We start from the raw sequence: 24,383 nt of genomic DNA, 5'->3' as shown, positions 1-24,383 counted from the left end.
ACTTAACGGTCTCCTTTAGTGACTAAACTTAACCGTCTCCTTTAGTCTAAACTTAACCGTCTCCTTTAGTCGTCTAAACTTAACGGTCTCCTTTAGTGACTAAACTTAACCGTCTCCTTTAGTCTAAACTTAACCGTCTCCTTTAGTCGTCTAAACTTAACCGTGACCTTTAGTGGTCTAAACTTAACCGTGACCTTTAGTTGTACATCTCCCTTGTCGTTATCTCATGATTGGTCTCTTTTCAGCTCTCTGCACAAAGCTCCGCCCCAAAGTCGGACGCGTTCCTGGGATCGAACCGGTGCCTTGAGAGGAAGTAAGAGCTCCTCTCCTGATTGGCTGTGTGTTGATCAGATGCAGTTTTGATGAAATCTCCTTCCTGGTTTCGCAGCTTCACTCGGGACTCGTGCGACCTGGTGTTCTGTCGTCCGTGGCAGTATTGCGTAGACGGACGGTGCTCCTGTAAACCGGCCTACCGGTGCCCCACAGAGGGCGCCGCCGCGGTCTGTGGGCATGGCAACAAGCAGCTGCGGTCCTATTGCCAGGTAACGACGTGCGTGGTCAATATGAACTTTACCATAATAAACTCTATTTAACTTAACAAAGTTACAAAGACCGAACCCCAAACTTCCCTTTCCCGGGCCACATTAACCAGCTCTAACTGGGGGATCCTGAGGCGTTCCCAGGCCAGTGTGGAGATCTAATCTCTCCACCTGGTCCTGGGTCTTCCCCGAGGCCTCCTCCCAGCTGGACGTGCCTGGAACACCTCCCTAGGGAGGCGCCCAGGGTTCATCCTTACCAGATGATCCTGAACCACCTCAACTGGCTCCTTTCAACACAAAGGAGCAGCGGCTCTACTCCGAGTTCCTCACGGATGCTGAACTTCTCCCCCTCTCTCTTAGGGCGCCCTCCCACTGTTCCTCCGTCCCGTGCCCCGTGCTTTAGGGTCCTTGTCCCCCCCTCCAGGCCCGTTTGTACTCACACTACCTGGGCCTCGGAGAATGCTTCTTGCTGCCTATACGTCATCACGCCGTAACACGTCACACGCATTGATGACGTCATGGCGATGCGTGGCTTTGTTTCCAGATCTTTCCGTAGACTTTGCGTTTTGATGCTTCGCCCCGAAAGAAAATATCCTGTAACGTCGTTAAACGGACACGGATCTAAATGATAAAAGTCTTTTTTTTGTGACGGCAACATTTTGGATCGGACGTTAAACTCGAAAGTTGATCAGAATGTTGTCTTTGTTGCACAAGAAGCAAAAGAAACACACATATTTGCGTTCTTTTGGGGCAGTTTGATTTGATCGGACAGACAGGAAATAGGGTGAGAGAGAGAGGGGGGCATGCAGCAAAGGGACGCAGGTCGGAGTCAAACCCGCGACCGCTGCCTCGAGGATCTTCAGCCTCTTTAGAAGAAGAAGAATAAGAATTCCTTTATTAGTCCCGCGAACGGGGAAATTCAATTCACACACACACACACACACACACACACACACACATACACACACACACACACACACACACACACACACACACACACACACTATATACATGCAACCAATGGAGAGATGTTAGAGTGACCGGCACCCCGGGCAGTTGGGGGTTAGGTACCTTGCTCAACAGCACCTCGGCAGTGCCCAGGAGGTGAACTGGCACCTCTCCAGCCACCAGTCCACGCTCCATTCATGGTCCACACAGGGACTCAAACCAGCAACCCTACCGGTTCCCAGCCCAGTCACCTATGGACTGAGCTACTACCGCCCAAACACGGGGCGACTCCTCTAACCACTGTGCACCCGGCCGCCCCATTTGCATGTTTTTGAGTGAATATCGTGAATGTCGTGTCATCTCCCACCAAGTCCCACCTGACGTTAACGACCGTAACCACGTGTGAACAAAGAGCTTTAACACTGTACATCCTGTTTCCAGGCGATGGCGGTTTCCTGTTACACCCACAGACCCGTCATGTCCCACTTTGATGACACGTGCACAGGTTTGTTCTCAGAGACATCCTGATTGTGTGTGTGTGTGTGTGTGTGTTCTGTCCTTGTGGTTGTCCCGTGACCTTCTGTCTCTCCCTTCAGCTGCTCAGCCAAAGTTCAGCGGTTCGATAGCGGACAGCACCGGCGCGGTCAGGCTCTTTGTTCCTGTTGCCGGAGGAGGTGGCGAGGACTTGCTGGTGTGTCAGGAGCTGTGGGACACGGCGGCTGCCAACGTGGCCTGCAGGGAGGCTGGACACCCACTGTGAGAGGCGATTAAACATCTACTGACGTGTAGAAAGTTACGCCAACACGATAGAAACAACCTTTTGTGTGTGTGTGCAGTGGCGCCGTGTTCGCCGGATCCGCGTCGTACGTGTCCCTGAAGAGTCACCGCAGCGACCAGCAGCTGCCGAGCAAGTGCGTGAGTGTCCGTTGCCAAGGTTACGAGAACTCCCTAGCAGAATGCGTGATCTACGACAAGACCAGCGTCGACAACAAGGACGTCGCCACGGCAACCTGCGCGCAACCGTCGACAGGTCGGCGTCTGCGAACGATACGATCGTGTTTGTTTCAAGCGTTGGACGTGACGCTGACGTGTGTGTGTGTGTGTTTCAGGGGAGGAGTGCGAGTTCAGGTGCGTGAGCGGGAAGTGTGTGTCTCTCAGCCGGACGTGTGACGGAGTCGACGACTGTGGCGACCGCAGCGACGAGATGTGCTGCGAGAGTGAGACACACACACACACACACACACACATACACACACACACACACACACACACACACACACACACACACTTTGTAACGTGAATCACTGTGTTCACATCAGAATGCAGGAACGGAGCTTTCCGCTGCAGCACAGGTGTGTGTTTGCACAAAGAAGCGGTCGGGGACGGACAGATCGACTGTCTGGACGGCGAGGACGAGTCAAAGAAACACACAAGTACTGACCACACACACACACACACACACACACACACACACAACACACACACACACACACACACACACACACACACACACACACACATTTCCTTTTGTTTTCCTTCACACCTGAACCCGTTCATCTGTGTTCCTGTCGCACGTTTTCCGTTGAGGTCCGTCCTCGCCTACTGGAGTCGCCATCTTGTCAGACTTTGACTCCGCCTAATTTCCTCTGACCATAAAAGGGCATGTATGTGACGTTGGGGGGAGGGGCGTACGTCCATCTAGCTGACGTTTACCTCCGAGGAGAAGTCAGGGCCAGAGGATAGGTGTCACTCAAGAGGCCACGCCCCTAATTATTCATAAACTTTAACCTCCAATCAAATAAAAACTAGCCCCTCCCCCTCAGTGTTGTCATGGAGTTCTGATCTAAACACACAGACTAGAATGTTCTTTTTTGTCCCAGGCCTTAAATCCGTAACTTTCAAAATAAGTTTTCCGGGTCCAAGCCTCGTGTTTCTCCAACGCAGCAGTGTCGTGTTCCCCGTTGTTTGAACAGATCTGAGTTTACTAAACTGACTTTACTAGATCTGACTTTATTGTCAATGAAAAAGAGGTCTAACTGACCAAAGTGGTGACTCTAATTGTTGCCGTTGTGTCTGTTTTGTTTCAATGGAGTGTTTGGACCCGGAAGTCTTATTTTGAAAGGGTGTTACATCACACTGAACAGCCGGATAGGTTTAACGATGCTGTGTAAACGGCCTGTTTAACATGGGGGTCAATGAGAAACTGCTCTGTTATGAAACCTGCCCCTAGTGGACACTCAGAGAACTGACGCTGACGGAGCTTCCTGATTGGATCAAACAGGAAGTCTCTCTCTGTGGGCGGGGCTTGGTTTTGAGTCCACCCTGGTCACGCCTTGTGTTTCCTGTCCTCGTTGCCAGCGTCAATAGTCTCGATTTTTCCTGTTGGAGCTTTATTTGATTTGTGTTCAGCCTGTTTTTCCACTGCTCATAGTTTGGATTATTTGTTTTATTTTGGGGGGGGGGGGGTAAACAAACTCGTGCGTCCTTAGTTTTGTCTCTCGTCGGCTTCAACCTGCGCAAAAAAAGGGAAATGTCGTAAACATCTCACATGCATTCAGGTCTTTACTCCAAGGTCAGAGAAGTTTTTAGAACAAAGTGTCTCAAACATATTCTTGTGTTTTTCCCACAGAGCCACTGACGTCACTTCCTCCTCTCGCGAACACAGGTAACCACGGTAACCCCTCACTCCCGTGTATCGTCAGTGACGTTGTGTTGGTTTTTTGTGCCGATGAAGATGACGTTACATATCTTCTCTTCTTCTGTTTCAGAGTACATCTCTCCTCAAAGTGGTACGAAGATTTTATAACAATCTGTAGTGGAAACATTTTTAAAGTATGTAGAAGGGCGCCCTCCCACTGTGCCTCCGTCCCGTGCCCCGTGCTTTAGGGTCCTTGTCCCCCCTCCAGGCCCGTTTGTACTCACACTACCTGGGCCTCGGAGAATGCTTCTTGCTGCCTATACGTCATCACGCCGTAACACGTCACACGCATTGATGACGTCATGGCGATGCGTGGCTTTGTTTCCAGATCTTTCCGTAGACCTCGGAGTTTTTGTGCGTCTTGTCGACTGTTTTTGAATCTTTTCATCGACCAAATCTGCAGTAAACACTCCACCTCCGCATCACACCAACGTGAACCTTTCACCGCCATTGTTTTAAATGTCCGCGCATGGTCCCTCCTTCTTTTTTCTACGTCCCAACAGGCGCACAGGAAATGACCTCAGAACCGCCGTAGGCCTCGTGCTCGTACACGTGCGCACGCTCGTGCTCGTACACGTGCAAACGTGCTTTACTAAAGCCCACCTCTCCCAAACGGGCCGTGGACGGCAAGCGTGCCGCTCCTAGACGTGGTACGGTTGCACTCACACTGGTCAAAGGAACCAGACTTTAGCCGTGAGACGTGCTGGGGCACGGGACGGAGGCACAGTGGGGAGCGCCCCATTCAGTGTACCTAAGCAAACGTGCACGGTTTGATAACGTCCAATTTTCATACCTTTAAACCTGTGTAACGCTCCAAGTGTTACAGTACATTCACATGCTCTGTAATGTAAAATTGTCAGACGCAGGAGGTTAAATGATGTTTTTACGCAGAAACCAAAACGGCCAGAGCGAATCTGGAGTCCCAGCTCAACTGTGGGATTCCTCAAACGAGCACGACGAGCATCGGGGAGGTCCGAGGAAGAGGAGGCCGCTTCAAGAGGGTGTTGGGGGGGCGGCCAACGCAGCCGGTCAGTTCTGTCTCTTTAGTCTTTTCTTTACTAAACCAGAGATTTACATTCTCTTTAATCATTTCTGTACTTGTCAAAGATACATCTTGTATGTATGTATGTTGTATCGTGTATGTTCATTGGTGTGTTCATAATATCCTACATGGTTTGATGTACGAACGGCTCTTATGTGTCGTGTGCTTGGTACTTCGTGATTGTGCTGTGCTGAGTCTCTTGTCTGTGTGCAGACTCAGATCCAGTGGCAGGTTGCCCTCGAGCTGAAAGGACAGATTCGTTGTGGAGGAGCTTACATCGGAGGCTGCTGGGTGCTCACTGCTGCTCACTGCCTCGGGTACGACGCACAAAGTAGTCCCGGTACTGCCAGGGACAACAGCAGTAGGTGCTGCCCAGCCTGGTTTCTGAGTTGCATTGGAATCAAATAAGTACTAGTACTCTGAGCAAACAGCTGCATGACATATCCTGATACGACCCTCACACATCCCTCGTGAAATCTATTTTACCGTAATTTCCGGACTATAAAGCGCACCTGACTATAAGCCGCACCAGCTAAATTTAGGGTAAAATACAGATTGCTCCATATAAAAGCCGCACCCGACTATAAACCGCAGGCGTTTTGATGTGTAATTATCGTAGTATATAGGGGTTCCTGCTACCACGGAGGGGATTGTCGGGACAGAGATGACTGTTTGGGAACGCAAAGCGTCCCATTTATTAACAATAAATATCTCAATCATTCAATCAAACTTTCACATCTTTGACATGGCGAACAGCATTCGTGCAGAGTACAAATAATACAACGGTGCAAAGTAATACAAAGTGCTCGCCTGTAACACGGCAGTAAAAGTGCAGTCCCGCGGCCGTTTACGTTATCAAAATAACCAGCCATTCATTGATGTCAAGGGTACGTGCAGCAGCTCTATTTCCTTCTTTGACAGCCAGATCGATTGCCTTTAACTTAAAAGCAGCATCATATGCACGTCTCCGTTTGTTTTCCATGTTGAGGGTGTTTGCATGAACACTTCCTTCGCGCAAACTGTCGCTGACGCTCTCCTACTCTTTGTTTTGCTCTCGTTACCTGGCGCCAGATGTCTGCCTCGGTCTCGCGCATCCTCGGTAGTGCGCGCCCCCGGTTACCGTAAGCCGTAGAAAAGCCGCACCGTTGAATAAGCCCCAGGGACCAGAACGAGGGAAAAAAGTAGCGGCTTATAGTCCGGAAATTACGGTAATTAATTACAAATAAGTCTCTTGCCCCTTTTCTCTCTTCCAGGCTGAACACGTCTCTTTCACTCCCCAAAAACACAGTTGCTGGTCCGGACAGCCTCACAAACCAAAAGTAATTACCTATCTACCTACTTCTCTGTTTAACTTCCTATGTATTGAACTCAAAAGCCTCAAATGATCTTGATTTATTGGGGTTTTTTCATGTCTTGCAGGCCCAATCTGGCGTCTTTGCTGGTGAAGTTCTCTCTCTGGAAAAGGACCATAGTACAGGACTCAACAGATGTTGTTCCTGTCAAGGACGTCCACATCCACCCTAAGTATGCATCCATGCTTTCAGGAGCATTGGTTTGATTCACATGGTTCTGTTTGTATGGCACACCTGCGTCAACTTGATAGTTTATCACAAGGTTTTGAGTTTAAATTGAAAACTGGTGGAAAAATTGGCTTTTTTCTTGGGACGGTTGCATCTGCTTCTCTTTCCGCAGGAATTTACAGCAGTTGGTGTCAATAAATCAGGAAAACAGTGTTGGAGTTGAAAGAGGAAGCTGTTCAGAGCAGAATATGTGTTAATGTTAACGAAAACAAATGGCTTCAATGTTTTTGCATTGTGTTTTAATCCTGAATTAATGTTGGATTGTGCAGAAGAGAAAGGAGATCTGATCTTAAGTGAATGATAAAAACAAAATGCATCAGTAGTTAGTGGAAGTGGAGGTGCAGCTCTACTAAAGCGTCATTATACGTAGGGACATCAGCTATCCCATCTCATCTCATCTCATCTCATCTCATCTTCATCCGCTTATCTGGGGTCGGGTCGCGGGGGCAGCAGCTTTAACAGGGGACCCCAAACGTCCCTTTCCCGGGCCACATTAACCAGCTCTAACTGGGGGATCCTGAGGCGTTCCCAGGCCAGTGTGGAGATCTAATCTCTCCACCTGGTCCTGGGTCTTCCCCGAGGCCTCCTCCCAGCTGGACGTGCCTGGAACACCTCCCTAGGGAGGCGCCCAGGGTTCATCCAGACCAGATGATCCTGAACCACCTCAACTGGCTCCTTTCAACGCAAAGGAGCAGCGGCTCTACTCCGAGTTCCTCACGGATGCTGAACTTCTCCCCCTCTCTCTAAGGGAGACTCCAGACCCCCTCCTGAGGAAACACATTTCAGACGCTTGGACCCGGACCTGGTTCTTTGGGTCCTGACCCAGCTTTCAGGACCACAGGTGAGGGTAGGAACCAAGATTGACCGGTAGATCCAGAGCTTTGTCTTCCTCAGCTCTCTGTTCATCACAACGGTGCGGTAGAGCGACTGCAGCTCCGCCCCCGCTGCTCCAATTCTCCGGCCAAACTCACGCTCCATCGTCCCCTCACTCGTGAACATGATCCCGAGGGACTTGAACTCCTTCACTACTCTACCTGGAGTAACAATCCACCGGTTTCCTGCTGAGAGCCATGGCCTCAGATTTAGAGGTGCTGATCCTCATCCCAAGTGAATCAGTTAGATAAAGTCAAATGTCATCTGCATACAGAGACATTTTCAGGTTTGCACTTCATCGTAACGAAGCAAAGCTAGAAGTAAAGATGAGAGTAACGTAACCATGTCAACAATGCAGTCACACTGGAACGCAGCATCCTTTTATAACGTCTAAATCTGATAAAGGTACGACCCCAACACCCGTGAGAACGACATCGCCCTGGTGCAGCTGCACACACTTCCATTCATAGAGGAGTGTTTGCCGAACAACACTGCAATCAGCCCGGTCTGCGTTCCCTGGACCCCCAGGCTCTTCCATCCCAACCACACCTGCACCATCTCTGGATGGGGACAGGATGCAGGTACAACAGCATGCTGTACTGAGTTTACCACGTGAGCAATGTTGTGCATGTTGTACGTCCTGGTGCTGATGATGAACTTCTCTGTAGGTGGCACACAGACCCGGGTCTTACACTGGGCCAGTGTGTCCCTGATTGAAGACTGTCAGAGATTCTACAACGACAGCTTTAAACCCGGCATGATCTGCGCAGGTAGGTGTGCCGTCACATCAGCACCTTGTTCTTTACTGTATTCATGAGAGTAGAGACATTTGAGGGTTGTTTGCAGGTGATCTGGACGGCAGAGTCGACGCCTGTCAGGGGGATAATGGAGGTCCTCTGGTGTGTGAGGATGAACTCGGTGTTTCTTACCTGTGGGGCATCGTGAGCTGGGGGAGGGGATGTGGCCGGCCGAGGTCCCCAGGAGTTTATACACAGGTGAAATATATACTGAGAAACTTCCATCTCTCCAGATGATGAACCCTTTTGGTTTTAATGAACACATTTTCATCATGGTTGTATAATAACAGTCTGTATGTCTCTCTCTTTCAGGTTGCTCATTACTTTAACTGGATCCGATATCACACAGGGTGGCCTGCTGTGACGAAGTTCAACTCCTAATAGCTCTAAAAACCAGATACGTGAGGACAACATTCATATTTCAAACAATGCCAAACTATTATTTTCAATAAGTTCTTCATCTGTTGCTGTAGAGAGTAAAACATTTAAATCATCAGCTCGATGTTGTGTGGAGACTCATGAAATATGATGATGTCATTCTGTCACTAATAAAACGCTGTCATCAGTCAGTCTCTACCCTGTCTTGACACACATACACAGCCTGCACCTCATATTGATTTAGATTATTGATTGTGTGTGTGTGTGTGTGTGTGTGTGTGTGTGTGTGTGTGTGTGTGTGTGTGTGTGTGTGTGTGTGTGTGTGTGTGTGTGTGTGTGTGTGTGTGTGTGTGTGTGTGTGTGTGTGTGTGTGTGTGTGTGTGTGTGTGTGTGTGTGTGTGTGTGTGAAGCGGGAAGGTTAAGTTGTGTGTACATGTCGGAAAACCCAAACCCAGAAGTCTAAGTACACATTCATTTTGAAATGCTTTTTTTTATTTATACAACGTTGAACATTAACTTATTTGTACTTCCGTCCTTTATCCTATTCAAGGTCACCTGTCCCAGCGTGCAAAGACCATTTCCCAGCAGACATTATTTTTTCGGATGGGCTTGTATTTCCTTTGAATTAGCTGAGTGGCAGGAAAAATAATAATAATAATAATAAAACGGCATCATGTTGGTATAATGCTGTAAAATTAATCACAATCATATTTACGATAACGCTAGCTCGCTCAGCCCATCAGCAAACGCCACAAATCCACTGACGGCAGATTCATGCAGCCGAGACACAACCAGCTTAGGTTTCACTGCGCTAACAGTAGCGAGCAAGCTAACATAGCCAACTAGCTGTATAGCATGTTAGCTATGCTGCATGGATGTGTCGCGTCCCAACATTAGCTAATAAAGTAATTTGTAAGTGTCGAGCCGGCCAGGAGTCTGAAGGAATTAGCTGATGTTATCCACTCAAGACTCAAGAGTATTTGGCTAGGTCAGCTAGCTAGCAAGGTTTCCGTAGGTGAGCTGAAGAGAGACGAGGGACCCAAAACGTCACATGACTCTGACTCATGACACTGAAACCTCTACAAAGAAGTCAGTCCACAGGCTTTTACACACAAATAAGAAAGTCTGTGAAGGTTTTTTAACAACCTGTTTCCACATTGGTGATTAAACAATTAATAAATGCAAAACGCTACACACAGAACCTTAAACCATGGCTCAACTTGCTTTTAAACATGTCAAACTGTCACACCGACAGGCAAATTTGAGTCTCTGATTAACCGTACCTGCACTTTAGAAGAAGGTAACAACAGAATAGAAGGTAACGACCAGCCGACCAGGGCAGGTTCAGACCGTGGCCTTCAGTACTGAGTCACCACGCTGCCCACATATTTGTGTTTCTGCGGTAACTGGAACACATGCACATAAACAACCCCTCCCCAAAATCTGCAGGACGATACACGATCAGTTGGATGACTCAATCTGGAGCCCACATGCTTGTTTGTGTGTGTCCACATTGACAAGACAAGCTAATGATTGATCGGTGACGTCATCAGTGGACAGAACCGATATCAGTCAGTCACATTGATCCCTTACAGAGAGAATAACTGCTGCATCTGCAGCTGTTTCTACTCTGTTAGCCACATTTTATTATCTAGTCTGAGTCAGTTATTCTTTATTTTTTGGAGCAAACAAAGCACTTTGTTTCCGTCAGTATGAGATCAGCTGGAGTTTCTCCTTTCTTGCTATTTCAAATTGTCGTTCACTGCGTAACGGTAAGTGTTTTACCCATTATTTTTTGTGTCCAGTCATGTAGTTCTGTTTAATGATTAGTCTAGTGTAGACTAGTGTTTGTATTGCATGATTATGTTTGAGTTTGGGGAGTAAACACAGAATACATACAGGACAGTGTTCCAGAATATGTAAAGGATTACACCCAACACTGCGTCCATTATTACGGTGTACAACTCTATCATGGTGGAGTATTCATACTGTAACTACTGTAGTATTCTAGCTTAGCATGTTGTAGTAAAGTAAAGTCATCTTGGTCAAGTACAAATTGATCAAAAATACCTAAGAACAAAAGATAAAACAGCTGAATTTAACGAGCAACAAGTTATTATAAAGTTGTGTATCATCTGCGTAACACGACACACCTGTAGAGCTGTAGATGACGTGCACAACCATGTTCTCTTCTATCCTGTTCTATTGAAATCTAAATATGTTGCATTTCCATTGCTCCTGCAGTGTTTAGGTTATGAATATTCATCACACAGAGAGAAACCAAAGTTTACAATAACACCCCCACCCCCTCTGGATACCAGCCCTCCCCCCACAACCCCTGAAGCACCTGAGAGAGACGAGTTCCTGGGTCCACCCGAGTGTCTGAAAAATAAGTATGTGTATCTTGATTGGCTGGACTTCTTTCTTTGGTTTATTGTACTTTCTCATTTTGCATTATTTTTTTGATTTATTCAGAGTTCTGGTACCAGGCTGGTTAAATACTGCACCTGTGAAATGAAGTGTTGCCTTGAATTTGTGGGTAAAAAATCTTTGTTTTTATCGGGTTTTTTTTAAATATGCCTCCTTGTTGAATGACGAATTCAAAAATGAGTCTTCATGCATTGAAATAATAGTGGGCTTTGTTTAAGAACAACAACCGAAAGCTTCTCAGACAAGTAAAGAGTAAATGTTGTACATGTGTTTTTACCTAAAATAGAGAAATGAGACTTGGATTTTACTGCACAAGTTGTGTCAAAGTTTGTAAATAGAATAGTTTTGCTGTTGTTGAACACAAATTACTTAAGTGCATCAAGACTTGATACACGTGGAAGAATAGATAATAAAGTTTAATTACATATCTTCAACCGCTTATCTTGGGTCGGGTCTTGGGGGCAGAGGCTTTAGCAGGGGACCCCAAACTTCCCTTTCCCGGGCCACATTAACCAGCTCTAACTGGGGGATCCTGAGGCGTTCCCAGGCCAGTGTGGAGATCTAATCTCTCCACCTGGTCCTGGGTCTTCCCCGAGGCCTCCTCCCAGCTGGACGTGCCTGGAACACCTCCCTAGGGAGGCGCCCAGGGTTCATCCTTACCAGATGATCCTGAACCACCTCAACTGGCTCCTTTCAACACAAAGGAGCAGCGGCTCTACTCCGAGTTCCTCACGGATGCTGAACTTCTCCCCCTCTCTCTAAGGGAGACTCCAGCCCCCCTCCTGAGGAAACACATTTCACACGCTTGTAACCACGACCTAAAGTTTAATTAGTTGGCAAGTAATTAATGCACAAATGGTCCTTTAGGGGTGAAGTATTCCTTTAAGATACTGACTCTCAACCACTACAGTAGGAAGCAGAAAGACAACGACAACTACTGTTTTATATTGTGATTAGAGTTTAAACGGTGAATCTGTTGCAACTTGCAAACCTTCACAAAGTAAGAGAAACAAAACAAATGTGACATGAAAGAGAAAATCCCACAAAGGGTAAATGCTGACGACTTCCCACCGATTACAAAAAGACAGTTCTGACACAAGTAAGTCCAGCTGCCTGAGGCTTACTGCCACTGGGGTTCATTGGGTTTTCTCGGTTCACTGTAATAATCCGTGTGTAAATGTGAGATTCATCTGGTTTTGTGGTCAGTATTTTAAATATCTTTCAACATTCATCAGGTTTACTCGTGCATCATGTGGACTGGTGTTTTGTCCTCCATGGGAGCGTTGCATCGAAGGACATTGCTCCTGCAAACCACCGTACCTGTGTCCCGCTGACGACGTGACCCCGGTTTGTGGACTGGACAGTAGAAACTACCGCTCCTACTGCCAGGTGACTGAAATCAGAGCTGGTTATAGAAACACTAATCAGGAATTTGTCGTATATTTACACTGGAGATCAAAATTAGAGAACAAGTTATTAATACTTGATTTATTCTAAAATATTGTTGTTTTTTTAGAATATGACAGAATATCAACAAAAATTAGAGAATGCATTCAGATACCTCCCAGTTATTGGTGTTAATCTGGCACCTGGTGACACAGTTAGACACACAGCTCTCAATGTTACTTTGCAAGCCGCTTTAGGGGCGCACTCACACTGTCCTTCCGCATCGGGCCAAAGCAGGTTTTTCGGCTAAAGTCTGGTTCCTTTGACCAGTGTGAGAGCAACCGTACCACGTCTAGGAGCAGCACGCTTGCCGTCCACGGCCCGTTTGGGAGAGGTGGGCTTTAGTAAAGCGCGTTTGCACGTGTACGAGCACGAGCGTGCGACGTATAGGCAGCAAGAAGCATTCGCCGAGGCCCAGGTAGTGTGAGTACAAACGGGCCTGGAGGGGGGGACAAGGACCCTAAAGCACGGGGCACGGGACGGAGGCACAGTGGGAGGGCGCCCTAAGGTGGTTGAAACCCTGTGACAGCAGGTTGTGGAGAGGAAGGCCAAAGGGATGACTCTCTGAGCCATCAGAGAGTTTTTCCCACAAAATAAAGGTTTTTGTTGAAGTGCCTTGGTTATTAAAAAAAACATGCTAGTACAACAGAGGTATAGGCACAGCTGCAATAACAAATAGCAGTATTTCAGATTAAATCCAGCATTAATACTTTGTTCTCCACTGTTTATGCATATATGATTATCAAAGCTGCTAATCAATTCATGAAAAATGTTCCTTTATTGCTTGAAAAGAATTGAAACCATTTGAAACCATGAAAGAATCGATCGACAGACTAGAAATTGGTAAATTTAGGTTTGGACATGAATATTTCACCATTAAGGCATAAAATGTTTTACACACTGATAATCTGTTTTCCAGGTACTAGCTCGCTCTTGTCGGACGAAAAGGTCGCACATGTCCCACTTTGGGACAAAATGTGAAGGTTCGTTCTCACAGATACGATCAGTGCCTTGTGGTGTGTTTAGTATCATATTTATACTTAAAGTCAATGTTGTCTTCACCTCTCCCACACCACAGAAAGTCATCTGAAGTTCAGAAGTTCAATAGACTCAGACACAGGAGTGGTCAAGGTCTTCATCCCTGACCCTGTGAACCCTGAAGATGGCGAAGAGTTACTGGTGTGTCGGAAGATTTGGAACATGGCGACTGCTAATGTGGCTTGCAAGGAGCATGGGAATCCACTGTGAGAGGAGATATATTCTTATATACCGTATAACACATGTTTACAACATGAATAGTTTACTTGTTTGTACAAGGTCCAAAAATCCGATCATAAACCTGTGGAATAAGCACACAGCTGCAATTACATCAGCTGCTAGCTTAAAGTCAAAATACGCCTTCCACAAACTCAAGTATGATCACGTTATATTTTGTCAGTGATGACCTACGATGTAACTTGTGTGTGTGCTTACAGGGGTGCAGCAGCCACTGAGTCCATGTTGTATGGTTCCCTGAGAAACAATAGTAACAACGAACAGTTCCCAGACAGTTGTGTTAGCATCCGCTGCCAAGGTTATGAGACGTCCCTAGCCGAGTGTGTAATCTACGACAAGATTTATATCGGCAACAGGAAGGTTGCTACGGTTTCCTGTTATGAGGCATCACAAGCACCAAAAGGTCAGTATGAAATGATTCTAGCGTGTTCCTTTCATTGGGGCTTTCAATAGGTTTTGTTTACTGTGTGCAAAAGGAAAATTCACATTAACAACACGACGTTAGAGCATTAGTGAAACAATTCCTGTAACATTACGTTCAACTTGATATTAAGTGATGTATTAACTCTTGCGAATAACAACCAAACAAAATACATGAAGTCTTTGACTCTGGGCATCTACGGTACTTCTTCGTTTTAGCCAGGGACAAACATGGTCTTAGACATTTATATGTTCATCTCCAAGCGTACATTTAAAGATGATGTTCAAGTACTCCAAAGGGGCAACATCATCCACACATAAAGGAGACGCTACCCAAAGGTTCCCCTCACTTATCTGTACGAGGGTAAGGGGCTAGTCCATGAAAACCAAACCAAGTTCGGCGAGGAGCTTTCTGTCCTGACTGCTCTCGAGTGACAGCTAGCCACTGGCCCTCACTTCTCCTCGGAGCTAAACGCCAGCCAGATGGACGTATCTCCATCCCCTCAACGTCACATACATGCCCTTTTTTGGTAAAAGAATATGAGGCGGAGTCAAAGCCTGACAAGATGGCAACTCCCGTAGGCAAGAACGATTGGATCAAGTTGAGAGAACGGACCTGACGGAGACGCTACGTCCATTTTTTATACAGTCTGCGTTCTTGACCTCGAAGTTTCTTCAGTAGCAGAAGTTACAAACATTACAAACAAACAGCTCCAAAATTGGGATAAGCAGACCCCTACATCTGATGTTTAGTTTTGGGTCTACCAAGAATGTCCAGCAGCCTTCTCCACTATCTTATCCAGAGCTCAGAGATCAGGGTGAGCTAGCGAGGCTGTTGTTAGACCCCCATAGCTTTGATATCCCAGCCACGACTACGCTGAGGCCCATCCCTATGATCGGGGTACAATTTAAGAAGTTCTCTCTTGTATTTTGTGATACTTTCCCAGTATTGTGATATTTTCTTGCCTGTGTGTGTGTTACAGAAGAAGAGTGTGGCTTCACATGTGTGAACGGAAAATGTGTGTCTCTGAACCAGACTTGTGACGGAGTCGACGACTGCGGCGACCGCAGTGACGAGATGTGCTGCAAAGGTAAATAAAACACTCAGACGTAAATGGAGTCGATAACCACCGTATGTCCAGTCTTTCACAATGTGAGTTATGTGTGATTGACAGATTGCAGGCAAGGCGCTTTCCGCTGCAAGACGGGTGTGTGTGTGCATCAAGACGCACTCGGCGATGGACAGATTGACTGTCTGGATGGCGAGGATGAATCATTGAAATACACAAGTACTGACAACAGTGAGTTTAACCAAATATAATTTCCTTATAGTCCATTGGATTTGGATTGGATTCTATTCTAACCTTAACCATCTAACCTTTAAACGTTCCAGGTCAATGCCTAACCAGCAGTTTTGAATATCTTGGATTAACGTCTAGACATGGACCAACATCTAACAGTCTTGAGTGTTTGTAGTAATTGTAATATATCTCTGTTATCCACAGAACCAGAGGTGAACGACCGACGACTCAAAAACTCAGGTATACCTCGAACTGATTGCCTATGAATGTTCTCATGTGTCCAGGTCGTCGTTATCCCCAAAGCAGTTTCACTCAAAAGCAACTGGACTTGGTTCTTTGTCTAGCAGGACGTTTCACCTCTCATCCAAGAGGCTTCATCAGTTCATGGACGCATCTGACCAGGACCAGGACCAGGACCAGGACCAGGACCAGGACCGGGCTGGGACTGTTCCAACTATCTGGTGTGGAGATCCAGGTATTTTACCTCTCACAAGACGATGTCACTGAAACCCTTTGTGCTCCAAGTGCCAACGATCAACAATCTAACCTCAAAGAACAACTGTTCACAAATGTTCTCCTGTGACTCGAACGACTGTCGTTAAGACTAAATAGAGCACTAACCAAGTCCAGACCTACTTCCACCAACGACTGTCACTCTGACGGAGCACAAAGGGTTCCAGTGACATCATCGGCCTTGTGAGAGGTTAAATACCTGGATCTCCACACCAGTTAGGGCGCACTCACACTGTGCCTCCGTCCCGTGCCCCGTGCTTTAGGGTCCTTGTCCCCCCCTCCAGGCCCGTTTGTACTCACACTACCTGGGCCTCGGAGAATGCTTCTTGCTGCCTATACGTCATCACGCCGTAACACGTCACACGCATTGATGACGTCATGGCGATGTGTGGCTTTGTTTCCAGATCTTTCCGTAGACCTCAGAGTTTTTGTGCGTCTTGTCGACTGTTTTTGAATCTTTTCATCGACCAAATCTGCAGTAAACACTCCACCTCCGCATCACACCAACGTGAACCTTTCACCGCCATTGTTGTTGTTGTTAAATGTCCGCGCATTGTCTGTTGTTCTATTTTCTATGTCCGAACAGGCGCACATACCGCTACCGCCGTAGGGCTCGTGCTCGTGCTCGTACACGTGCGCATGCTCGTGCTCGTACATGTGCAAACGGCCTCACAAAAGCACACCTCTCTCAGGCGGGCCGAAGTTATGCGCGGTACGGGTGCACTCACACTGCTTAAACATTTTAGGCTTTAGCTGAAAAAACGGTTTTGGCCCGTGACGGAAGGACAGTGTGAGTGTGCCCTTAGTTGGACCAGCCCCAGCCTGGTCCTGGTCCTGGTCCTGGTCCTGGTCCTGGTCAGATGCGTACATGAACTGATGAAGCCTCTTGGATCAGAGGTGAAACGTCTTCCTGACAAAGAACCAAGTCCAGTTGCTTTGGACTGAAATTGCTTTGGGGGTTTAACTGATTGAACCTTTCATTGGAAATGTTGTTGTTAGTAGTGGAGATGATAATGGTTATTTGTTTTTTTCTGTATTTCAGTGTACACCTCTCCCAAAGAAGGTATGTAGCCCAAACAGTGGTGCGTGCTGCTGGGAGCAGATCTGGTTTAAATCCTGAAACCAGAAGAGTGGCGGATGTTTACTGGACATGGTTTTGTTAAACTGTCATATACGGCGGGAACGGTTGGGCGTCCAGTCGATGTGAATTCCAACATCTCTGTGCATGTGTGTCCAGAAACGAGGGCGGACAGAGTGTTTTTGGAGTCCAAGTTATACTGCGGGATTCCCAACGCGACCACGGTGGATGACGTGGAAGTGGAAGAGCGAAGAAGCAGCGGTCGATTCAAGAGAGTGGTGGGAGGCGTCCCAGCAAACCCGGTCAGTCAGAAACACCCCTGTCTGTCTAACTACAGTCACCAGTTCATCTGTTTAGAGCTTCCATATGTATATCCATCACCGTTTGTTAGATCAGTGCCTAAACTGAATGCACCCAAGTCAGCGAGCCAGGAGAATAAAAAATATACTCATATAATGTCACAACCTTGGTGTTTCTTCACTTCAAACCACTGGAACCTATTGTACATTTCTGTTGTTGTTTGCTTGGAGCAGACTCAGATCCAGTGGCAGATCGCTCTGGAGGATAACCAGAGGATCGATTGTGGAGGCGCTTATATCGGAGGATGCTGGGTCATCACTGCTGCTCACTGCGTCAGGTAGGACGAGTGCTGGTTAATGATGATGTAGTCGTATTAGTGTGAAATATTAGTTGTGATGGAAAAACTTGAAAGTTTCTGATGTTGTGAACACATACTTGTTATTCCAGAACAAAATACTGTGCTTGTAACAGTTGTGGAGGTATTTTCAACCCATTCCTATCATCAGATGCGGTCCTTTAGCATCTGTATCAGACCTGCCGGGCTGAAGGACGACAAAGTCCGCATCTGGGGGAGGTCGGGGTGGATGGATGGGTCAAACAAACTTATGACTTACACTTAGGAGGACGCTGCTCGGGTCCCGTGTGAAAGTTAGCATTGACCATGTTTTTAGAATACATTCAGACACTTATAATAACAATCTGAGCCCGTCAACGGCAACGACAAATACTTTAGCTGATATGTGCAAAAATCCTGGTTTCTGATTGGATAAACCATCTGTCCAACACCAACATACGGGCCAAACCAACCAATCAGATGACTGAAGCGTGTGACGTGCTAACAGCGTGGAGGCAAAGCTCAGAAAGGAAACAACATGTGGGTAAAGGAGATTTTCCCTTTGTGTTTAACGTGAATTTACGGATCAAAGGCCCAATTTCAGGAGCCCGGTCCATATTCAACAGAAGGATCCAGAGAACAAAGAGTTAGTGAGCGGCTCGCTCCATAGCTGCTCATCTCATCCGTGGAAGCCTCCATGTTGTTTACACTCAACAGTCTCTTCTGTTTCACTTCAATCTGCCAAGAAAACAGTAGCCAAAACGTGTGCTAAAGTGTCCTCTAGGAGCATAAACGTGTGCCAAAGTGTCCTCTAGGAGCATAAACGTGTGCTAAAGTGTCCTCTAGGAGCCAAAACGTGTGTTAAAGTGTCCTCTAGGAGCATAAACGTGTGCTAAAGTGTCCTCTAGGAACCAAAACGTGCTAAAGTGTCCTCTAGGAGCTAAAACGTGTGCTAAAGTGTCCTCTAGGAGCTTAAACGTGTGTTAAAGTGTCCTCTAGGAACATAAACGTGTGCTAAAGTGTCCTCTAGGAGCATAAACGTGTGCTAAAGTGTCCTCTAGGAGCAAAACGTGCTAAAGCGTCCTCTAGGAGCTTAAACGTGTGCTAAAGTGTCCTCTAGGAGCCTAAACGTGTGTTAAAGTGTCCTCTAGGAACATAAACGTGTGTTAAAGTGTTCTCTAGGAGCATAAACGTGTGCTAAAGTGTCCTCTAGGAACATAAACGTGTGTTAAAGTGTTCTCTAGGAGCATAAACGTGTGCTAAAGTGTCCTCTAGGAACATAAACGTGTGCTAAAGTGTCCTCTAGGAGCATAAACGTGTGCTAAAGTGTCCTCTAGGAGCAAAACGTGCTAAAGCGTCCTCTAGGAGCTTAAACGTGTGCTAAAGTGTCCTCTAGGAGCCTAAACGTGTGTTAAAGTGTCCTCTAGGAACATAAACGTGTGTTAAAGTGTTCTCTAGGAGCATAAACGTGTGTTAAAGTGTTCTCTAGGAGCATAAACGTGTGTTAAAGTGTCCTCTAGGAGCCTAAACGTGTGCTAAAGTGTCCTCTAGGAGCCAAAGGCCCAATTTCAGGAGCCCGGTCCATATTCAACAGAAGGATCCAGAGAACAAAGAGTTAGTGAGCGGCTTGCTCCATAGCTGCTCATCTCATCCGTGGAAACCTCCATGTTGTTTACACTCAACAGTCTGTTCTGTTTCACTTCAATCCACCAAAGAAACCAACGCTGATTGGTTCGGTCGCTGCTCAAACGTTACCAGACTGATCTGAGAGTGAAACACAACGGAGCTCAGAGATCAGGATGGACTCACCAAACTATTGAAATACTATGTTTTGTTGCCTAAAACTAACCCTGCACACTGACAAATGATGGTAAAGTGGTACCCGGGCCGTATGTGATGAGTCTGAATGAGAATATGTTGCAGTTGCACCGTAGCAGAAGTAGTTGTGTTTAAGAATGTAGTTGTAGTGACGTTAGCATTCATGCTACTCTGTCGACCTGGTCTCTCGCTCTTCAGGCCAAACCCTTCTGCGTTCAAGGTGAAGTTTTCTCTCTGGAAGAAGTCTCGAGCTCAGAACACAACGGACATTGTTCCTGTTGAAGACATTCGCATCCACCCAAAGTAAGTATGTGTCTGAACGATGACCCTCGATGGTTACACTATACCAGGGGCGGGCAATCCCGGTCCTGGAGAGCCACTGTCCTGCATGTTTTAGGTTTCTCCCTACCCTAACATGCCTGAGTCTGACAATCATCAAACTGTGACGAGCTTCAGCTGCTTGATAACGAGCAGAGCGTTAGACTCAGGTGTGTTGAGCAGAGAGCAACCTAAAACATGCAGGACAGGGGCTCTCCAGGACCAGGATTGCCCACCGTTACCCTATACACTCCCTATATCCTGGAAATAATTTGTTATTTTGAATATCTTGCAGGTACAACGCCACCAGCTATGAGAACGACATCGCTCTGGTGCAGCTGCAGAAGCTCCCGTTCGAGAAAGAGAAATGTATGGTGGAGAACCCGGCCGTCAGCGCCGTCTGCGTCCCCTGGTCCACGCAGCTCTTTCAACCCAACCACACCTGCAGCATCTCTGGATGGGGACGAACCGCGGGTGTGTTCGCCGACCGAACTGTGACATTAGTGCGCATTAGAGGCGCTCCGCTGATACAAAGGGAAGAGAAAAATGGGGTGAAAGCACAACTGAGTTTATCTGATGAACCTCATTTGCAAATGATTCGGACATATTGTGATAATAAGTCATAACTGCCACATGTCACTAACTTCAATGTGTTCTCACCAACAGGTTTTTAGGATGTCGTACAAAAAGTAACGCACAAAATTCATATTATACGAAATATGACACAATATTGAATGCGTTTAGTAGACAAAAGGAAATGCCATATATCATATGAACATGTTTATTTTGTGACATTAAATTTAGATTTTATTACACGGATGTACCATCTCATTTTCAAGGGGGTCCTTACAAATGACAAAATTAAAGTAAATATTAATAAACATATAAGCACAAGGACACACACTTGCACATTCACACCACAGACTGTTTTAAACAGACGTCGCGTCTCCGTCAGCTCCGTTCTCTCACCTTGATCCACTCGTCCTCGCCTACAGGAGTCTCCATCTTGTCAGACTTTGACTCCGCCTCATTTCCTCTGACCAAAAAAGGGCATGTATGTGACGTTGAGGGGAGGGGCGTACGTCCATGCTGATGTTTACAGAATTAGCCACATTAGCAACAACGCCCAGGAGCTAGGCTAACAGAACACGCTGCTAGATTAACAGGAGTGGGAGTCAGTGTTGAGATTTTTTTTCAGGGAGTCATTTGTTTAATTTCCTGTGTCCCTAGCAGAGATTACACCGACCCTGGTAGTCAAGTGCAGCAGCGTTTATGATTTAAACTGATGTTCAACACAGTCCCACGCTCACAGACTGTAAAACACCGACCCTCATGGTCTGAATCCTCCTCCTGCACCAGATTAGCATTAGCATTAGCATCTAGTTTCTGTGCAATCGATGGCAGGTTGTGTTCAAGTCATGGTGCAAGTGCAGCTATTTAATTAGCATAACAGAGCTAACGCTAACACTGTGTGTTCCTAAACAGTCTTGTTACTATGGAAACACCACCATATGAATGACCATAGTCCTGGTTCAGATGATGGAGTTAGCATGCTAATGATGCTAACTAGCCTCCGAGAAGTGAGGGCCAGAGGCTAGCTGTCACTCAAGAGGTCACGCCCCTAATTATTCATAAAGTTTAACCTCCAATCAAATCAAAAATAGCCTGGTTCTGGCTTTTAGCTGCATTGTAAGTAAAACTATGGTGTAAAGTTATAAAATGCTGACGTCTGCGTTGATGACTGTGTTCACAGATGGCAGAGCCGCTCAGGTGTTGCTCTGGGCCAACGTGTCTCTCATCGGAGACTGTCACAAATTCTACAAAGATCGCTTCAAACCGGGCATGATGTGTGCAGGTGATGAGCTAAACACACACACACACACACACACACACACACACACACACACACACACACACACACACACACACACACACACACACACACACACACACACACACACAAACAAACAAGCTGCTTTACAGACGTGTGCAGGTGCTTATGTGTGTGTGTGTGTATGTGTGTGTGTGTGTGTGTGTGTGTGTGTGTGTGTGTGTGTGTGTGTGTGTGCAGGTGATCTGGACGGCAGCGTGGACTCGTGTCAGGGGGACAGCGGAGGTCCTCTGGTGTGTGAGGATGAACTGGGGGTTTCTTACCTGTGGGGCGTCGTCAGCTGGGGAGAGAGGTGTGGTCAGCCCGGCTTCCCCGGAGTTTATACTCAGGTAAAAAAAAAATCTTCAAACAAGCAGCTGGAGTCCGGTTTAATACCTTGTTTCTGTTCATATCCAGTGTATGAGCGGGATTTTGAAAGTTTTTGTGTATCAAATCAAATCAAACTTTATTTATAGACATTTTGAACGAGCGACGGTCGACCAAAGTGCTGCACAGTTCAGTAAACAGTACAAAACCTTTACCTATAACCTATGACCTATACGTCATCACGCCGTAACACGTCACACGCATTGATGACGTCATGGCGATGCGTGGCTTTGTTTCCAGATCTTTCCGTAGACCTCGGAGTTTTTGTGCGTCTTGTCGACTGTTTTTGAATCTTTTCATCGACCAAATCTGCAGTAAACACTCCACCTCCACATCACACCAACGTGAACCTTTCACCGCCATTGTTTTAAATGTCCGCGCATGGTCCCTCCTTCTTTTTTCTACGTCCCAACAGACGCACAGGAAATGACCTCAGAACCGCCGTAGGCCTCGTGCTCGTACACGTGCGCACGCTCGTGCTCGTACACGTGCAAACGTGCTTTAATAAAGCCCACCTCTCCCAAACGGGCCGTGGACGGCAAGCGTGCCGCTCCTAGACGTGGTACGGTTGCACTCACACTGGTCAAAGGAACCAGACTTTAGCCGTGGAACGTGCTGGGGCACGGGATGGAGGCACAGTGGGAGGGCGCCCTGAGGTTCTTGACATGAGTCAGGAGCTTAAATCACACTGGAAAACTTGTTTTATTTATTGGCAAAACAGCTTTTCTTATTTTGTTATTCTTTATTTATTTATTCTGTTCTTTTCTTGTTCTTCCTTTGACACGTTCGATCCCTTCTCTCCGACAGGTCGCTCATTACTTTGAGTGGATCAGGCTCCACACAGGCTGGCCGGCAGTAACCAAGTTCAACTCCTGATGACGCTCAACGCGACCGAGGTCATGAAAACACCACTCTGTGTCCGATCACACACACTTTCCTGTTTCTGTTTCTGTATCAGACAAAAAAAAACTACATCATCCGTCAATAAAAAGCTGTTTTTACAGTTAGTGCATTTCTGTTAATTAAACCATAGCTTTACCATAAAGTTTAATCTTAATTTAAATGTATGTTTGTTTGTGAACACTGGCCCTCATTTATCAAACGTGCGTACGACCATTTCCACGCAACTCCGGCATTTATAAATTTGGACGTGAGCGTGAGCTACGATCAAATCTCACGTCTGGTCTGAGATCGTGTCGCACGTTTGAGCCGGTGGATCTGAAACTAATGAACAAACCTCAGCTGTCATTAAGCAGAAGCAGTCACATATGAAGAACGGATAAAAACAATAAAAACTGTGGTTGGAGCGCTTGATGGTACTCATGTGCGTCTGAAGGCACCGTCCATGAATGATTACGCATTCATCAATCGCCAAAACTACCACTCGATAAATGTGCAGGTGATGTTTGACGGCAAGCTGTCGCTTTTAAACGTGGTGGCCGGGGGGGGGGGGGGGGGGGGTTCAGCTCGGCTCCAACCCCTGCAACCTCGACAGGGACAAGCGGTTGAAGATGAATGAACGAAAAAGAAAGCGCACTGCAGAGCCAAAGTCATCTCCTCGGTTGTGGCGACCCCCGATAAACGGCATTAAATCAAACAAGGTATCAGATGATGAACATCTTGGTTTGGTTCTAGATGACAGAGTTGATCCTCTCACGGGGTACCAAATAACCACGCCACAGAGCAGGAGCGCAGGTTCAGCAGTGCGCACACACACACACACACACACACACACACGCACACAGGTCTCAGTGGAGCGCTGCTTCGGGTTGACTGCCTCCGTTATTCTTTTCCACACAGCGTTTTTATGATGGGCCCCTTTTATTCCACTCTTAAGACAAAAAGCACATCTTTATTTGGCTCCATGTCGGACGTCAGGAGCCGATCTGTGTGTCGGAAAAGTGTCTTTTCTAACCAGCGTTCTTCCTCGCCATGTTTGACCTCAGTGGGCGAGGCCTATTTAACCCTCCTGTTCTCCTAAGGGTCAATTTGACCCCATTTAATGTTTAAAATCTCTAAATAATGACATCTTTTTGTG

General features: G+C 46.7%; 2 protein-coding genes across 2 annotated transcripts; both read left to right on the top strand.

Annotated features, from left to right (window-relative positions):
* Positions 1–362: 362 nt before the first annotated feature.
* Positions 363–8,858, top strand: LOC310963898 (complement factor I-like; the record flags this gene model as incomplete). The annotated part of the gene is made up of 16 exons (XM_083936855.1): positions 363–542; positions 1,929–1,992; positions 2,084–2,243; positions 2,324–2,517; positions 2,597–2,704; positions 2,807–2,920; positions 4,117–4,152; positions 4,256–4,276; positions 5,077–5,213; positions 5,441–5,544; positions 6,481–6,546; positions 6,647–6,751; positions 8,086–8,261; positions 8,349–8,450; positions 8,527–8,675; positions 8,790–8,858. The coding sequence occupies 16 exons, from the start codon at positions 363–365 to the stop codon at positions 8,856–8,858; spliced, it is 1,785 nt and encodes a 594-aa protein (XP_083792981.1).
* Positions 8,859–9,528: 670 nt separating this feature from the next.
* Positions 9,529–23,256, top strand: LOC310963897 (complement factor I-like; the record flags this gene model as incomplete). The annotated part of the gene is made up of 17 exons (XM_083936854.1): positions 9,529–9,534; positions 11,100–11,248; positions 12,521–12,674; positions 13,651–13,714; positions 13,810–13,975; positions 14,207–14,409; positions 15,410–15,517; positions 15,602–15,727; positions 15,932–15,967; positions 17,283–17,303; positions 17,478–17,620; positions 17,852–17,955; positions 19,969–20,073; positions 20,384–20,562; positions 21,842–21,943; positions 22,160–22,308; positions 23,153–23,256. 17 exons carry the CDS (start codon positions 9,529–9,531, stop codon positions 23,219–23,221), a joined length of 1,884 nt encoding a protein of 627 aa, XP_083792980.1. The 3' UTR covers positions 23,222–23,256.
* Positions 23,257–24,383: the final 1,127 nt, after the last annotated feature.

This window comes from Echiichthys vipera, assembly GCF_963691815.1.
Source record: "Echiichthys vipera genome assembly, chromosome: 22".
Classification (NCBI taxonomy): Eukaryota; Metazoa; Chordata; class Actinopteri; order Perciformes; family Trachinidae; genus Echiichthys; species Echiichthys vipera.
Note: the sequence above shows the minus strand (reverse complement) of the source record. Positions and strands in the feature narration are given on the sequence as shown.